The 14,639-nt window shown below is 38.4% G+C and overlaps 1 protein-coding gene across 2 annotated transcripts in view; it reads right to left on the bottom strand.

Moving 5' to 3' along the window:
- Positions 1-5,418, bottom strand: part of KDM3B (lysine (K)-specific demethylase 3B) — a 44,848-nt gene extending 39,430 nt beyond the window's left edge. For both annotated transcript variants that reach the window (XM_014529110.1, XM_014529111.1), the window contains exons 1-3: positions 5,338-5,418; positions 5,027-5,194; positions 627-740 (exon numbers count right to left, since the gene is read on the bottom strand). In XM_014529110.1, the coding sequence (XP_014384596.1) occupies positions 627-740; positions 5,027-5,194; positions 5,338-5,403 (348 nt within the window). In that variant the 5' untranslated portion in view covers positions 5,404-5,418. The remainder of the gene's footprint in view (positions 1-626; positions 741-5,026; positions 5,195-5,337) is intronic.
- Between the last annotated feature and the right edge of the window lie 9,221 nt (positions 5,419-14,639).

Raw genomic sequence — 14,639 nt, 5'->3', positions numbered from 1 at the left:
TCCATCCTCCCCTGACTTCCTTCTGAGGCTCGACAGTCTGTTCAATGCTTCTATGTCTCTGGATCTATTTTAGTTCATCAGTTTATGCTGGTCATTATAAGGCCTCCTAATTTTTAATCTTCAGACAGTAACTCTTACTAATGAGAAATAAATATTAGCATCCCTAAATTCTGAAACTCTAACTCAGATGCTAGTTTGTTTAAACTACTAACTTATCCCTTTTCTTTGTAACTAAAGATATACCTAAGGTCTTCAATATTTAATGCTGCTCAGAATCAACACAAACTCCCAGCTTCCATGCCACTGACACAAGTGTAGACCCCCTCAGACTCAAGTTATAGAAGTAACCACTTCTGGGAAGCTGCCTCTTCTGAGAAAGCAAGCAAAATTGTGGTCTTAAGTGTTGAGTGATTTAAGGGTGGGGTGGAGTTGTGTAGAAGAAAGAAGCTTCAGTTACCAAATGTACTTTTTAAGGGAGCAGAAAAACACTAAAAGGCACAGGGAATTATTGGGAGGAAATATTTTATTTCAATGCTAAAAGAAAAATGGAAACACCATATTTATAACCAACAAAGAAATTAACAAGCAGAGAAATAAGCTTAGGACTAGAGCAAGTGTTTAATTACCTGGAACAGATGCAACCCATTAGTATCTGACAGGAAACGAAGCTCTCGATCCAGAAGGTATTCAACTGGAACCACAGAACCCAAACCGAGTTTATCTACTAAGGGAGTGAAAGTCTGCGAAGTACAATGACAAGAAATTTATTAGAACTTAGAAAAGAAAATAATAATTGAACCAAATCTCTAACTTTAGAGAAAATATCCATTATTAATAAATCTTTCACACCAGTAAATATAGATAAACTAAAGCCTAAGTTCTTGGAAACATTCCTAACCTAGCATCTGGCCCTCAAATAATCATAGAAAGCAAACTAGAGCAGAAAGTTAGGTTGATACTCTTTACAACTAAAAAGGAAAAGAAGAATGAGAAATTCCTCATTTTCTCCAGGGATCTGACTAATCTTAAAGCCTGGCTTCAAGAAGGCTAGTTTAACATTAAATTCCCAGAATAAAGAGTTACACCATTATCATCTCTAGAACTCTAAAAATCTTTGTGAGATTTCAAAAATAATCACTGGTATAAATATGCATGAGCAAATTCATATTACTATTTCATAAATAAATAGCCTACAAAGTCACCCAGGAACCCATATCTGTTTGAGCTTCTTCTAAAAGTTCAATTGGCCCTGACCGGTTTGGCTCAGTGGATACAGTGTCGGCCTGGGGACTGAGGGGTCCCAGGTTCGATTCCGGTCAAGGGCATGTACCTTGGTTGTGGGCACATCCCCAGTAGGGGGTGTGCAGGAGGCAGCTGGTCGATGTTTCTCTCTCATCGATGTTTCTAACTCTCTATCCCTCTCTCTTCCTCTCTGTAAAAAATCAATAAAAAAATATATTAAAAATAAAATAAAATAAAAATAAAAGTTCAATTGGTCCTAGCCGGTTTGGCTCAGTGGATAGAAAGTCGGCCTGCGGACTGAAGGGTCCCAGGTTCGATTCCAGCCAAGGACACATGCCCGGCCTTGCAGGCTCAATCCCCAGTAGGGATGTGCAGGAGGCAGCTGATCAATGATTCTCTCTCATCATGGAGGTTTCTAACTCTCTTCCCCGCTCCCTTCCTCTCTGAAATCATTAAAAATATATTTAAAAAATAAAAATAAATAAAAGTTCAATTGGAAAGTGACCTTAAAAACAAATGAAAAAAGACAGCGTAGCAAGTGATATTATATTATCAACAGGTAAAAAATATTTGTTTGTAATATTATTTAATTTGGTTAACCACAGAATTGATTTATGTTTTTAGATTTTTAAAAAAATGTAACCTTGCCCTAACCCGTTTGGCTCAGTGGATAGAGCGTCGGCCTGCGGACTGAAGGGTCCCAGGTTCAATTCTGGTCAAGGGCATGTACCTTGGTTGTGGGCACATTTCCAGTAGGGGGTGTGCAGGAGGCAGCTGGTCGATGTTTCTCTCTCATCACTGTTTCTAACTCTCTATCCCTCTCCCTTCCTCTCTGTAAAAATTCAATAAAAAATAAAAAAATAAAAAAGTAACTTTTTATGCCAATACTTTGCCAACAAGGATAGATACAAACAAACGGATACTCTCAGAATTAAATTTTATAGCACTATTTTGTCTGAATTAAGAAATCAAAACTTAATAATTAAAAAAAACAAACTTTAAGCACAAACAAAAGTGAAAATAAACAAGTGTGATTATATCAAACTAAAAAAGCTCTGCATAGCACAAATGACCAACAAAATAAAAAGGCAACATACAAAATGGGAGAAAATATTTGTAATCATGTATGTAATAAGGGGTTAATATCTAAAACATAAAAGAGTCCTAACCAGTTTGGCTCAGTGGATAGAGCATCAGCCTGCGGACTCAAGGGTCCCAGGTTCGATTCCGGTCAAGGGCATGTATCTTGATTGGGGGCGCATCCCCAGTGGGGAGTGTGCAGGAAGCAGCTGATCGATGTTTCTCTCTCATCGATGTTTCTAACTCTCTATCCCTCTCCCTTCCTCTCTGTAAAAAAATCAATGAAATATATTTAAAAAAAACAACAACAACATAAAAGAGAAACTCATACACAACTCAATAGCAAAAAAAAATTTGATTTAAAAATAAGCAAATCACCCGAACAGACATTTTCCCAAAGAAGATATACAAATGGCCAACAGATACATAAAAAAGAACTCAATGTTACTAATCACTAGAGAAATGCATATCAAAACAACAATGAGATATCACCTCAAGCCAGTCAGAATGGCTATCATCAAGATAAAAGATAAGTGCTGGCAAGGATGTAGAGCAAGCATGTCAAACTCAAGGCCCACAACGAATATTTTTGCAGCCCAGCCAATATAAAGGTATGTAAGAAATGTTTTAATTCCAATTTCATAAGCTAATTTTTACAATATCCTGTTATACATAATTATTAATAACGAACTACAATGTTCGCTAATGACTGATTACTATAATCGTGTTGCATTCATTTCCCTTACGCGCAGGCGCACCATTTCTCTCCATTAATACTAGCAGCGAATATTTTAGCAGCCGATGGCCACGTCATTTGTCTTGGACTGACTTGTTTGGTGCGCAACAGGAAATATTTCGCTTTCCGAGAACAAGAAAAATAGGTTTATTTGCATTATGCTTATTAATTTGTGCAGTTATTCAGTGTCTGGTTAAGTTAATGTTCAAGAAAAAGTATTAATTTTTATTAAAATGTTCTATTATTTTATATTAATGATGACTCATTTATTTCAGCCCTTTGTATTCAACAGGTCTCTATCAAAATCAACCTAGATTTCTATGAAAATTGAAGCTTTTGTTTTTTTGCAGCCCACATAAACTTAAACCTTGTTTATTTGGCCAGTGTTAGCCTTTGAATTTGACATGCTTGATATAGAGAAAAGGGAACCCTTGTGTACTGTTGGTAAGAATGTAAACAGGTATAGCTACTAAGGAGAGCAGTATGAAGGTTCCTCAAACGTGTTTAAGTAGCCCAGCTGTATTTAGTGGTTGAGTATCGACCCATGAACCAGATCACAGTTTGATTCTGGTCAGGACACATGTACGAGTTGCCTGCTCAATTCCTAGGAGGAGGCAATGCAGGAGGCAGCCAATCAATGATCTCTCTTATCATTGATGATTTCTATCTCTCTCCCTTCCCTTCCCTGAAATCAATAAAAATACATTAAAAAAAAATATATATCCCGGCCAGTGTGGCTCAGTGGTGGAGCATCAACTCTGGAACCAAGAGGTCACTGGTTTGAATCCCACTCAGGGCACATGCCCGGGTTGCCGGCTAGATCCCCAGGAGGGGATGTGTAGGAGGCAGTAGATAATGTTCTTCCTCATTGATGTTTCTCTCTCTCTATCCCTCTCCCTTCCTCTTTCTCTAAAAATCAACAAAAACATTTATTTATTAAAAAAAGAAAAGAAACTACCAATATATACTTTTTAAATTTTTAAAATAGAACTACCATATGATCCAGCAACCCCTCTTCTGGGTATGTATCTGAAGGAAATTAGATCACTATCTCAAAGAGATTTCTGTACCCCAGTGTTCACTTCAGCATTATTTACAATAGCCAAGACATGAAACAACAAAAGTGTCCAGTGATGGATGAATGGATAAATAAAATGTGTGTGTATACAAACTAATATTAGCCACAAAAAAGTAGAAAATCCTGCCATTTGCAACAACATGGATGAAACTTGAGGGCATTATGCTAAATGAAATAAACCAGAGAGAGAGAAAGACAAATAGTATATGATCTCACTTATGCAAAATCTTAAAAAAACAACAAACTGAACTCATAGATATAGAAAGTAGACTGGTGGTTGCCAGGATTGGGGGGAGTGGAAGAAATGGGTAAAGGTGATCAAAGGATACAAACTTCAGTTATAGGATGAATCAGTTCTGGGAATCTAATGTAAGCATGGTAACTATAACTAACAATACTGTATTGTATACTTTAGAGTTTCAAAGAGAATAAATCTTAAAAGTTCTTACCACACACACACAAAAGTAACAATGTGAGTCAATGTACATGTTAACTAACATTGTGGTAATCTTTTCAGAATATATTTGTATATCAAATCATGTTGTACACTTATACAATGTTAAATGTCAATTACATCTCAACAAAGCTGGGGAAAAAAGTTTCTATGGAAAAAGTATATTTTAAGGATTATAAACATTGTTTCATAGCCTTACTATGAGAAAAGACAAGATATGAAAAATTGAGAAACAAAAAATATAAAATATTGTGTAATATACAAATTTTCAGAGGACACAGGAGAAAACATGTCTCCCAATTTTTGCTTTGGTAACTTCAGAATAAAAGTATGTTAAGGACAAAACTTGGTGTTTGGGGAATTCAAAAGAGTTCAACCATAGTTCATAGTATAAGAATAAAGTCCAAATATATTCCTAGCCAATAAAGTCACTCACCAGGGCTGGCCACTGTGCAATTGAGACTCGAGTGCCCTGGACAAGGACAGGATCCTTCCGGGGTGCCCATACTAGAGAGCCTTCCAACAGAAGAACAATAACTTCTTCAGCATGAACTTTAACCCAGGAGTGCTGCTTCCAGTTACAGCCATCAAATTCTACAAAGATCTGCAAAAAGAGATAAAAAGCAGTTTGGAAAAATCCCACACTGTAACATATAAACAAACATAAACCCCATTTTAAACACTGACTAGGAAAAATTCTACTAACTTGTTTTTATTTTAATGGATTTCAATAAAAACCAATCTTATTTCAGATAGTAGGTAGCTAGTAGTCTCAGCCTCACTCTGAAAGCAGTAACAGAATGAAGGAGGCATGAATTATCCACAGTTAGTAAATTTTAGCTGTAATCTTAATGAAATTTGTAACTCTTAGTTTCCAATTCATATCTATGTACACTAGCTGGAGGGCTTACTATGTATAAAGGCACTGTGCTAGGTTCAGGAATACAAAGAGAAATCAAGTACATTTTCTGGTCTCAAGAAGTTCATAATCTAATAGATAGGAAAAAAATATTTTACACTTCTAAAGTGACCATGAACTTCTTAAATAATTTTTTGAACAGGTGATATATGCACATGATACAAAATTCAAAAGGATAAACAGAGGGGCGGGGGAGTTGCCCTCCTAGTTCTGGATTTTTAAAATACCATGTGATCTCATATCTGCCAGCAGAGGCATGCTGTCGTCACAATGATGCTTTGCTTCCTCCCAGAAGAGACACTCCACTTTTTGAGATATACTTAAGCACATTACAAGTTATTGTGTTTTTTAAATGAAACCACAGTTTCCTAATAAATAGTATGCTTAGGTTTGGCTTTTCCATATAAATTCTGACTTCTGAGTATGTTCAACAAACATAGCATAAAGAGCAATACATGTGCATATAGGTATGTTATTTAGAATAGATATGCCTAGTGCCTAAAATATACCTGGTCACAAAAGAAGGGCTAGAGTATTTATTTATATTCCACTTCATTTCAAAGAATTTTAGTTGGCTTTTGGGAAATACATGCCATCTATAATAATAAAAGCGTAATATACTAATTAGACCAGAGGGCCTTCCGGAAGAAGCCGGGTGCGAGGGAAGCCCAGGTCCTGGGTGCCAGAGGGAACCCAGTGCCAGCAGCCGGGGGAAGGAAGGCCTACTCTTACACAAATTTTGTGCATTGGGCCTCTAGTAAAATGATAAAACATAAATTTAAATATCAGGGCCAAGCAAACTACATCAGGAAGTCACTATCAAAATGTAAAAAGGGAAAACTTAAGCAGGCAATAAGGATCTATACAGTTACATAATTGAGTGATGTTATTTGGCTTTGAGCTTCCTTTTTAAAGGCCAATCTGAAAATGGAGAGGTCAGTTGCATAGTTCTCACTGCCTTAAAGGAAAACATAAAGCAATTACTCAGGGAAGCAACCCTTTCCCAACCACTTGGCTCTCTTAAGAAATTTCTCACATGGCCCTAGCTGGTTTTGCTCAGTGGATAGAGCATCTGCCTAAAGACTGAAGGGTCCTGGGTTCAATTCCCATCAAGGGCACATGCCTAGGTTGCTCCCAGTAGGGGGCGTGCAGGAAGCAGCCAATCAATGATTCTCATCATTGATGTTTCTATCTCTCCCTCTCCCTTCCTCTCTGAAATAAATAAAAATATATTTAAAAAATTTTCTCACATGAAGTTTCCTAAGGCAACAATGAGTGATGTAGGACAATGTTAGAATCCCCACAGCAGTGACTCGCAACTGGGAACCATGGAATTACCAGGAAGATCTGTAGGTATTAAGGGCACAAAGCATTTCCTGCAGACTGAACACTAGAGGTCTGTACATGTATGTACTATTACTTTTTAAACATGATTATGTAATGAATAAAATTCAAATCCATTAAAATTGTCTCTGGGTTCCAAACAGCTTTTGTTTGTATATATGTTGTCATCCAGTCAACATAAAAATTAGTTACAACTATATGCAAATTCAGGATAGTTATATTTAAAAAGTATGGAACCATTCATTGCTCAGTAGTCTAGCAAGGTTTAATTTTCTCATAGGCAAATACTTGTGAAGTGCATTGCTGAAAAGTTATCCCAGAAATTAAATTCATTATGTAAAGCTCTAGTTTTATTATTTGTAATATACCACATAAGCTTCACTTCTACTTAAAAAAATAAGCCCTGGTTGGTATGCTCAATAGTTAGAGCACCTGCTGGCACTCTGAAGGGTCGGGGGTTGGATTCCTGGTCAAGGGCACATACCTGGGTTGCAGGTTTACTCCTGCCCCTGGTCCTGTGGGAGGCAACCAGTTGATGTGTCTCTCTCACATCGGTGTCTCCCCCCCACTTCCACCCTTTCACTCTCTAAAAAGCAATGGAAAAAATATCCTCATGTGAAGGTTAACCAAAAAATAAAAAATAAAAACCATGATGGGGAAATAAGGCTCAGAAAGGGGCAGCATGATTTTTACAGAGAACACTGAACTGCATTATATTTAATATATTAATGTATTTAATATAACATATACATATATATGTTCTAAAGGAATAAAACAATTTAAGTAGCTTGCAGGCAGCTAGAAGAGTTGTATTTAAGTGCAGACTCAGGTACTAAGAAAGATAGTTAGTAGCATAATGAACAAAGCTTGGGGTTTATGTTCCAGGAGGCTTGGATTTGAGTCTTGGCTCCACTCTATATTAATTGCAAAACTTGGGCAGGTCACTTTTCCCTCCTCAAGTCTTGGTTTCCTCCCTTTCGATAAGACACACCTGTCTTACCTCATATACTGGTTGTGAAAATTAAATAAGTGGATTCAAAAGCAGTTTGGTTAATGGCAAAGCCTAACTTGGGACAATATGCCATCAGATAAACAGAAATAAAATAAAATACAGTGTGGGGGATGTTCAGAGGCAGGAGAGATCACGTCAGGTGTGCAGAAGCCAAAAAAAGTCCCAGCAAGTTCTAGGAGGCCAGGAGCTACAGCACACTGTGGGGGAGGAGAGGGAGCTGAGGCTAAAAAGACTAAGAGTCAATGGGAAAGATCTTGAGTACTGGGATAAACAAAATTGGGCTTCATTCAGCTGCCAATGGGAGATGTGTATGTGTTTAAGTGTGTTTATGCAAGTGCCATAAAAAGAGGTCAAACTGAGGTAAAGATATGAACAGAGCAGTTGGTTACAGGAAAACTCAGCTAGCTAGCAGTAGGTGTAGATGGATTAGAGAGGAGGGGGAATAAGGAGTAGTTTTTTTCTTTTTATAAAAAATATTTTTATTGAATGTATTGGGGTTACATTAGTTAATTAAATAGTTTTCAAGTATACAATTCTATAATACATCATCTGAGTATTGTATTGTGTGTTCACTACCCATAGTTTTTGATATCCTTACATCACCATTTATCCTCCTTTTACCCTCTTCTACCAACCCACAACCCCACTAGGGAGTGTTCTTAACTAGCATGACCTAGAGTGGGAGCAGTGAGACTAGGAGAGAAGTGACTCGTGCCCATGAGAATCCATAACTCTTTTTCAAAAAAATATTTTTTTATTGATTCCAGAGAAGGGAGAGGGAGATAGAAACATCAATGATGAGAAAGAATCATTGATTGAGTGCACAACCTGGGCATGTGCCCTTGACCAGAATCGAACCCAGGACCCTTCAGTCCACAGGCTGACTATCTACTAAGCCAAACCGATTAGGACTCCATGACTCTTATCATAAATAAAGATTGATGGCTGATGACTGGTTGGATATAAGGAAGGGAAATTTTTTAAATGACTTGGATTTTGAATCGGACATAACTGATGTCAGAAGGCAATGGCTGGAGGCAAGCCATGAAAAGGAGCATGGAGTGTTCAATGCCCATGGTGAATCTGACCCTGAGTGACAGTACTCTACTGGCAATCACTTAGAAAACCAGAGGCTGAGGCTCCATGGTGACCAAAAGCTAGGTGCCATGCTACAGTTCCAATCTGCCAACCACTTTAAAAGTCAACATATGAGTCACAGAACTCTAAGTCATACCAACACACGGCTATAAGAACAACACTAAAAGAAGTCGTTGTACTAATAAAACTGTCACAATTCTTATTCTTTGTACATAACAACTTAAACATTAAAAAAATTAATATTCATGCCCAGCTGGCATGGCTCAGTGGCTGAGGGTTGACCCATCAGCCAGGAAGTCACGGTTTGATTCCTGGTCAGGGCACATGCCTGGGTTACAAGCTCAATCTCCAATTGGGGACGTGCAGGAGGCAACCAATCAATGATTCTCTCTCATCGTTGATGTTTCTATCTATTTCTCCATCTCCCTGCCTCTCTGAATCAATTAGAAAATATTTAAATGAATAAATAATATTCAGGAATCCTATCATCACATAACTGAAAACATGAGGGAAAAGCGGAAATATTTGAAAGCCAGATTCCACCTAATTTAAGGGCAATTATCTCTTAACCTGCCTGGGCAAAGGATATGGAACAAAGTGTTTAACTTGACAACAATCACAGTACTGTTTGCTCTGAGATCAAACAACAGCTCCAGGCTAATAATGACTTTGTTTTGAGAGTAATATGGAATGTGGACATATGTAAACATGTTTTCCCAACAGTGAGGCTTACTTCTGGCCCTAGAACTGTGCCTCACCTCCAACTAGAGCAGCGGTTCTCAACCTGTGGGTCGCGACCCCTTTGGAGGTCAAACGACCCTTTCACAGGGGTCGCCTATGACAATCGGAAAACACATATATAATTACATATAGTTTTTGTGATGAGTCACTATGCTTTAATTATGTTCAATTTGTAACAATGAAAATACATCCTGTATATCAGATATTTACATTACGATTCATAACAGTAGCAAAATTACAGTTATGAAGTAGCAACGAAAATAATTTTATGGTTGGAGGTCACCACAACATGAACTGTATTAAAGGGTCGTGGCATTAGGAAGGTTGAGAACCACTGAAATAGAGTAATGGAAAGAGTTAAAACATGTAAGGTAAGGAGGAATCATATCAGATCAAAGTACATAGAATACAAACTTGTAAAATGGCTGTGACCAGGCCCCAGGACAGGAAGAAGGGATATAAACTAACAAAAATCAATGGTAGTGGTTGGATTGAGTCAAAGATGGTCAAGGCAAGTTGATAATCTGAACAGAACAGGACTAATACAGCTTGAGTCGATTTTTAAAAAGTCTTAAGCCCTGTCTGGTTTAAAAAAGTCTTAAGTCCCAGCTCAGTTGGTTGGGTCATCCCGTGCACTGAAAGGTTGCTAGTTACATTCTTGGTCAGGACACATGCCTGGGTTGTGGGCTCGATCCTCAGAAGGGGGAGTGCAGGAGGCAGCTGATCAATGTTTCTCACAACTCTGTCTCTCTCTCCCACTCCCTCTCTCTCTAAAAATCAATTTAAAAAATGTTTTTTTTAAGTTTTAAATTTTTTTCTATTTGAGTAGAAGTAGTATATAGCACTTCATGCTACAGCTAGAACCTAAGGATGAGATGTAAAATATTTCATTAGTTACCTAGGAGAGCTACTGGTAAAACTCTTGCTTTCATCTCAAAATTCCTTTCATGGCCTATATGTGATTTACATTCATTTTAGTGACATTAAACTCAAATCAATTTTTAAAAAATATTTTTTAAAAATTAACTTCAGCCGAAACCGGTTTGGCTCAGTGGATAGAGCGTCGGCCTGCCGACTGAAAGGTCCCAGGTTCGATTCCGGTCGAGGGCATGTACCTGGGTTGCGGGCACATCCCCAGTAGGAGATGTGCAGGAGGCGGCTGATCGATGTTTCTCTCTCATCGATGTTTCTAACTCTCTATCTCTCTCCCTTCCTCTCTGTAAAACTTCAGAGAGGAAGGGAGAGGGAGAGAGAGATAGAAACATCAATGATGAGAGAGAATCACTGATCAGCTGCCTCCTTGCCTCCTTTTAATTATCTTTTTAACATGCCAATCAGAGCCCTGTACAGCTTACTTAGTATTCTCTTCCTCAGTGGATAGAGTCCTGGGTTCAAATCCAGTCAAGGGCACATGCCTGGGTTTCAGGCTCAGTCCCCAGTAGGGGGCGTGCAAGAGGCAGTTGATCAGTGATTTTCATCATTGATGTTTCTATCTCTCTCTTCCTCTCCCTCTCTGAAATCAATGAAATATATTAAATAAATAATTAAGTTCCGAAAAATAAAATAAAATTTTAAAAAGGAGCAAGTTGCTGAACTGATTTGGCTCGGTGGATAGAGCTGGATAGAGCGTTGGCCTGCGGACTGGGGGGTCCCGGTCAGGGCGTGTACCTTGGTTGCGGGCACATCCCCACTGGGGGGCGTGCAGGAGGCAGCTGATCTCTCTCTCTCATCGATGTTTCTGGCTCTCTATCCCTCTCCCTTCTTCTCTGTAAAAAATCAATAAAATATATTAAAAAAAAAAAGGAGCAAGTTGCCGATTATTAGGAAGAGAGAGGGGTGGTTGGGGGACAGGAGGAGGATTTGCATAGGAGAGCTTCAATGGAGGGGAGAAATAAAAGACATCTATTAAGATGGGCTACTGTGGCTAACTGGGCTCAAATTAAAAACAAACAAACACACAGCAAAAACAACAAAAAACCCCCAATAAACAGTCTAGCAGTCATTTCTATGCAAGGGCCTCTCACAAACTGCACTTCAGGGAAACGCCCTGATCTTCTTGCCTGCACTGGGTTACTGCCATTTGAGCTAGGCCTTCTATAAAGGAGTTCCTGGAATCCTATTTCAACCAATAGGACTGAGGCTTTCCCCATCCAATCAGGACAATGCCTTTTGGACCAATCAAACTGAGGATTTGGAGTCCTCATTTGCATGAAAACGGACCAATCAGGGACCAGGGGCAGGGACTGCTGTCCATATAAGCCAGTTCCCTTCTGGCTAGGGGAGTGCAATTTCCCTGGCTGAGCTGAAACTCCAAAAGTAAAGAGATGTTCCATGGCTGCGCTGTATCACAATTGAGCTGTTTTACACTGCTCCCCAAAGTGGGGATTCTTGTTGGCACTGAACTGGCGCCAATGACCATCAGCTGGCAAGGGGTAATACTTTTAATACTTTTTAGACCTTAACAGGAAATGTTCCTTTAAAAAAACAACAACATGCTTTTATTCATTTCATTGAGAGAAAGAGAAACATCAATAGTAAGAGAGAATCATTGACCAGATGTTTTGTTATTTTTTTTCTTTTAAAATATGTATTACTTTTATACTTCAAACATTTTTAAAGGAAAGACCTTTGGGATCAGGTTGGAAGATAAATTATAGAGGGAAGAAACTGGAGCAGGCAGACCAATTACAAGCCAATGATAGCTCAGGAAAGAGATGAAAAAGACCTATATCAATTAAGACTGTATGAATGGAAAGCAAACTATATTTTAGAAATTAGAGATAAAAATAACTGGATATGGTGATGATTGTGAGAGGGTAAGGGGAAATGGAAGACTAACTCCCAAGGGTCTTAATTTTTCTTTTCCAATTTTCCTACCTACATTCTAAAAAATATAAATTGTTACAAATGATTTTATAGCCAAGGCGAGGAATAATTGCATGTCTAGAATACTGCTGTTTTCAAATAAAAAGTAAATTTCCATGGGTTCTTGATCAAGAGGTAGCTTTCTGAGAGTGCATCTTCACTACAGTACATTTAGAGAAAAGAGATAGCTTTCTACCAATTATCCCAAATTTTTCCTACTTTCTAACATTCTCAAATTAAATGTTAAGTACTTGAATAGCACAGGGATGACCTGAATCAAAACTCAAGCATATATAGTACTTTTAGGGGCTGTGGATGGAATCATAAAGATCTAGATTTGCATCCCAACTTCCCCATTTCTTAGCATGTAGCTAGGAGCCAGTTACTTTAGCCTCTTTGAGCCTCACTTCCTTTCCTAAAAATAAGGACAGTTTAAGTACCTCAAAGGATTGTCATAGGATTAAATTAAAGCACAAAAAGACTAGCAGACCATGGGTTACTGATAAGCATGCATTCCTTAAGCAAACGCATAATACTGGTCAGATTATAAATTGGTACGACAAAAAAATAAGAAAATTGCTATAACAAGAATCTTAAATATGTGTATATGTTTCCATAATACCACTCCTGGTATTAATCCTAGGAAATAACTCTAAACATATGACAAACTTTATTCAAAAAAATGTTCATCACAGAATTATTCATAAAGCCTAGAATCTGCAACAATTTCTTTTTTTTTGTCTCTCCCCCCCCCCCCCAATTTCAATATCCAATGAAAAGGGAACAGTTAAATAAATTACTCAGCCAATAAAAATTATAAGATTTTGCTACGGAGCACTTATTGTTTTCCTTTTAGTTACAAAAGCAATACATGTTACCTGTGAAAAATACAGAAGCCCAAGAAAATTGAAATCATCCATAATACAAGTTGTTAGTAATACAGGGAAATAATTGCCATATTAAATGAAAAAGCAAAATTCAAAATTGAAACTACAGTATTCAACTCTTTACAATTCTAAAAAATAAAAGATTAGTAGAATATGTATCAAAATATAAACAACAGTTTCTAATAAGTTGCAACACCACAGGAAATATTTTTCTTATTATTAAAATTATTTCTATATTTTGTATAATAGGCATGCATTACTTGAGAATCAGAAAAACAAAGTATCTATAGCTTCTAATTTAACAACTCAGATGTAAATCACAAAAACCAATGGCTAAGGTACCTTGGGTTGGGGTCCCAAATATGAGTCCAATAATGTCAAGATAAAAAAGTTAGTAGGCCCTAGCTGGCTTGGCTCAGTGGATGAAGCGTCAGCTTGCGGACTGAAGGGTCCCAGGTTGGATTCTGGTCAAGGGCATATGCCTGGGTTGCCTGCTCGATCCCCAGTAGGGGGTGTGCAGGAGGCAGCCGATCAATGATTCTCTCTCATCGTTGATGTTTCTATCTCTCTCTCCTTCTCCCTGCCTCTCTGAAATCAATAAAGAAACATATTTTTTTAAAAAAGTTAGCAGTAAGTCCATATTAAGAAAAATTATATAAGAAAAAAGCTTAAAGATCAATCATAGGGAGAAACCAAGATGGCGGCATACGTAAACATCGGAGTTTGCTGCCCCGAACAACCACTTCAAAAATACAACTAAAAGATGGAACTGACATCATCCAGAACCACAGGAAGGCTGGCTGAGTGGAAATTCTACAACTAGAAGGAAAGAGAAAAGCATACCAAGACTCAGAGGTGGAGCAGTACGGAAGTAAAATACTAAGGTGCGGAGGTGCATGTGGAGCGGGCTGGGGGCTGAGGGCGAGGTTGTCGTTTTCAATCGGGAGGGAGTCTCAGGCTCTGAGCTCCAGTTCTGGGCGAGTCTCTAGGGACCCAGACTCATACGGGAGAAGCGGGACTGTCTGGCATCGGTCGGCACCCAAGGGCAGCTTTCTCTCCGAGGGGCTTGCAAAGATTACCTGGACACTGAGAAGCAGAGCCTCTGAGGGCAAGACTGAGAGCAGCCATAACTGCTAGCCCCGCCCTGTTGATCCCTTGGGACCTCCCCCGCCCAAGCCCTGCA

Source organism: Myotis brandtii, unplaced genomic scaffold (genome assembly GCF_000412655.1).
Source record: "Myotis brandtii unplaced genomic scaffold, ASM41265v1 scaffold668, whole genome shotgun sequence".
NCBI classification, from domain to species: domain Eukaryota; kingdom Metazoa; phylum Chordata; class Mammalia; order Chiroptera; family Vespertilionidae; genus Myotis; species Myotis brandtii.
This window is presented reverse-complemented; position numbering and strand designations above follow the sequence as displayed.